The sequence below is a fragment of the Ceratosolen solmsi genome, unplaced genomic scaffold (genome assembly GCF_000503995.2).
Source record: "Ceratosolen solmsi marchali unplaced genomic scaffold, CerSol_1.0 scaffold30, whole genome shotgun sequence".
NCBI classification, from domain to species: domain Eukaryota; kingdom Metazoa; phylum Arthropoda; class Insecta; order Hymenoptera; family Agaonidae; genus Ceratosolen; species Ceratosolen solmsi.
This window is the reverse complement of record NW_011948421.1, coordinates 3,100,366-3,104,127: the sequence shown is the minus strand read 5'-3', so window position 1 is coordinate 3,104,127 and position 3,762 is coordinate 3,100,366. Positions and strand designations below refer to the sequence as shown.

The following is a 3,762-nucleotide window of genomic DNA, read 5'->3' as shown; positions in this document are numbered from 1 at the left end:
GGTATCCATGCCGGATTCCTGGGCCCAGGTAGCGATGGTCGTAAGGTGGCTGTTCTCGTTCCCCTGCTTGTCGCACGTGTTGTACTTGGCCAGTTCATCGAGGCCCAGCATCCGATATTGGGCTTTTACCCCGGTGAACATAGCGGTGGCGGTTCCCGCGGAATCAGGCACCTGCCTGTCCACATTGTAAGTCTGCAAAAGGAGAGGTGCAATATCTTATGCCCACCCACTCGACCGGAAAGAAATATAAGAGACAACAATACAATGTACGAACGTTCTCCGTTTCTTAACGTATTCCACCTTAAAATCTCTACGATTTTACATATACAATAAGAACATGACTTGATACTTAATTATTATTTATTATTTGTAATATATCATCATTAGATTCGTTGTGAAATGTTAATTTCAACTTAAACATTCTCATCTTTAACCGATACAAGTCTACATACATATATACATAATTGAATACGTTCAAAAAAAAAAAGAAAAAAGAAAAAAAAAAAAAATTTTCATAATACCACGATATGCATGAGTAATTTCATTCAAAACTACTGATATTTTTCTCATTTATATTGTTAAGTTAGATTATAAAACGCGAATAAAGTGCGTTAATGTTTTTCGTAGCAATTCGTACCAAAACCTTTTAGCTCAATTATAATTCAGCTTACGAAATCATAAGTTTTATAATGTTTTTTTTTTCTTTCTTTTTTCTTTTTTTTTAAGCCAGCAATGTTTGCAAAAAATATTTACAAAAACTTACTTCCAATCATGTACTATACCATTATTAAATATCCTTCTATTGCAAACAAAAATAATGGAAGAAAATAATTTAAAATGTTTAAATTTTGTTTACTATCGAGTATTTTTATATAGACATTAGCGGTTGAAATTTTTTGAGCAAATTTTCAATATTTCTTTAATTGCTGTTGAGTTAAGATTAAAAGAGAGAAAATAACAAGAAAAATAAATAAATAAATAAATAAATAAATAAATAAATAAATAAATACTATTTATGTAAAAAGAAATTTAATTGAATTAAATTAAATTAAAAAAAAAAAAAAAAAAAAAAAAAAAGCAAAAGAAAAATTCTTCAAATATTGAAATTAAAATAAAAAGTATCGCTTCAGGTTTTTCGCATCGACGGCAAAATTAAAATAACAATAATGCGAATGATGTTTGCCAGATATAATTAATGCTATTATTAATGCTAATTTTTTTTTTTTTTTTTAACCATCATACCTTAACTTTGTTTTATTAATAATTATCTTAGTAATTACCTTTGAAAAGCCAGTGCTAGGGAATTTCTCGAAAACGAGTTTATACTCTTCTCCAGTATTGCCTTTCAGTTGTCCTTTGTAAATCCTCCCGGATGTTATAGTCGACAGTCCCATTCCATCGCCAATAAAAATGATCACATTCTTCGCACGGTTTTGATTATTTTGCAACGATAAGATATGTCTTAGATTTTCTTGGCCGGATTTCATCCAAAACGATGTCTCTGTGGAATTTTCGTACATCCGTTAAATGCATACTCACTTCCGTCTCGTCGTATTTCACGAAATATCTTTTCGTCTACATATATATATATATATAGATATATATATATATATATGTCTATCTTCTGTCGATGTAATGAATGTTGATGAAAATAATAAACAAACAACATCGCATCAACATTTACAAGATGCTCTAATGTCGTAAAATTTAATAATAATCAAGTAGGTGTTTTTTTTTTCTCTCTCTCTCTCTCTTAACAGTTTTTCAAATCATCACATTACATAAGAAATAATTTAGGAATGAGATTAATCTTAGAGTACCTATAGTTTGGAAAAGTTGTGCAGCTTCGCACATTGATATTGACTGTATTTCTCGAAAAGCCGTAAATAATTCGAAGAGAATACGTTCGTGAAGACAGTGATGAATAATAAAGCGCATGAATGTCTGCTGCGATGTTAAGTTGGTCAAAGTGAATCCATGCGAAACCGTTTGGACGGAGGTTAGCATTTGTTTTGCTTATGGGAAAATCCAACGCCTGTACGAACGTGTTGGAAATTTATATTCGAGGTTGCGGGAGCGCGACGGGTGATATTCTCGAAAACTCGAAAACTACGAGCCGAGCGCTTTCAAAGCCGATGATTTTCGCTTCGCTATGATGCGCCTACCGTAATCGATGCTCATAATTATATTTTCAATTATATTATTTTCAATAAAAACATGGGCGTTCGTCGTATTTTAGAATGGCATGAATAAACAGTGTCGTGAGAGGTTCGAAAAATAGTAATTTGCAACTTCATAGCACCGAAACGAGAAGCGCTCTTTCGATTTAAAACATTTCAAACGCTCAATAGGAGGCCGAGGGCAATAGAATAGACAATAGAGCATAAAAGAAATGTATTGGCGACGATGATAAACGCTACTTTTTTTCTTTTTTTATTTAACGATGGTTAAGTCATAGTTTGGATGGTTAGCTTATTGTTTAAATTTATGATGATTTCAAAGAAATTTCATTAGCTAGAATTTCGTCGACTGTGCAAGGTATTGTTAGAGATTAATAATTGTTTGCCATAGTCGAGCCGACAAAAATATTTGCCTACGCGTTTCAAAACTCGTTTCGAAGCTCATTATCATTATATTTGTGTGATTATAGAATTAGGAACTAATTTTGTACAAATAATGAAAAATAATTTGTCCCGAATCACACAATATACTCGAATAATGGTCGCGCGCTTCAAAAATGTTGAAATTCAAAATAATTAAAATTATTTAATTTTGTTAACAGTTGCGTGTGCTTGACGCGAATTAATCGTATTGGGCTAATAATCGAGATAAAATAATTCTAATAAAGTTATTCTACATTAAGTGTATTTCATTTAATAGAATGAGTGGATGAGAACGACGTATGATGATAGATAGGCAAAGCGCATATTAAAAATGCCATTTTTAATGTCAATTGTGAATTAATTTTATTTAACAAAATGGGCTGTCGAAAGTAATGCGTGATAAGCATAAGTATTAAAAAAAAAAAAAAAAAAACAAAAAATAACAAACAGCACTGATTAATCGGGGATCCGCTGTTGTGTGTTAGTACGTGTGCGACAGCACCCACACGCGCGCACACAATTTGACACTTCACATTAAAATTCATAAGTACTATTACTCAATAGAAAGCATATACGACTACGGTTGAAGAAAATATTTGTTGCCAGAACGGCCGGTTAAAAGCAACGAAGAACAATCGTTGGCAAGACTAGCGAGATCGGCAATTTCAATTCATTCGCGCATTAACAAAACAATGCGAAGCCACGGAGCTTATAATGACCGGGACACGACGCGTCTATCTATCCGACGATCAATCCGCACCGGAGGCTGTAATTGAAGGAATGAAAGCGCAGGACCGAATGGTGAAGACGAACCTTTGTGTTTGGGGGGCAGGCTAATTCCGGAAGAGAGGCAGACGAGGGCACCCAAGATCACGAATCTCGCGGCCCTTGTCATCCTGGCGCTGGCTTCCGCTCTCGCGGACGATGTGCCCATTGCTGTTGCTACTACGGCCACCACCGCCGCTGTCGCCGCCGCCGCCGCCGATGCTGCTGCTGCTGTTTCTGCTGCTGCTTCTGCTACTGCTGCTCCTGCTGCTGCTGCTGCTTCTGCTGCTACTACTACTACTACTACTACTACTACTACTGCTACTGCTACTGCTGCTGCTTCTGCTGCTACTACTACTACTACTACTACTACTACTACTGCTACTGCCACTGC

General features: G+C 35.0%; 1 protein-coding gene across 1 annotated transcript in view; it reads right to left on the bottom strand.

The window, feature by feature from the left end:
* LOC105361342 (alkaline phosphatase 4-like) overlaps nucleotides 1-3,585 on the bottom strand; it is an 18,396-nt gene extending 14,811 nt beyond the window's left edge. The window contains exons 1-3 of the mRNA XM_011498480.1: nucleotides 3,417-3,585; nucleotides 1,281-1,501; nucleotides 1-192 (exon numbers count right to left, since the gene is read on the bottom strand). Of these exons, the coding sequence (XP_011496782.1) occupies nucleotides 1-192; nucleotides 1,281-1,501; nucleotides 3,417-3,537 (534 nt within the window). The 5' untranslated portion in view covers nucleotides 3,538-3,585. The remainder of the gene's footprint in view (nucleotides 193-1,280; nucleotides 1,502-3,416) is intronic.
* Nucleotides 3,586-3,762: the final 177 nt, after the last annotated feature.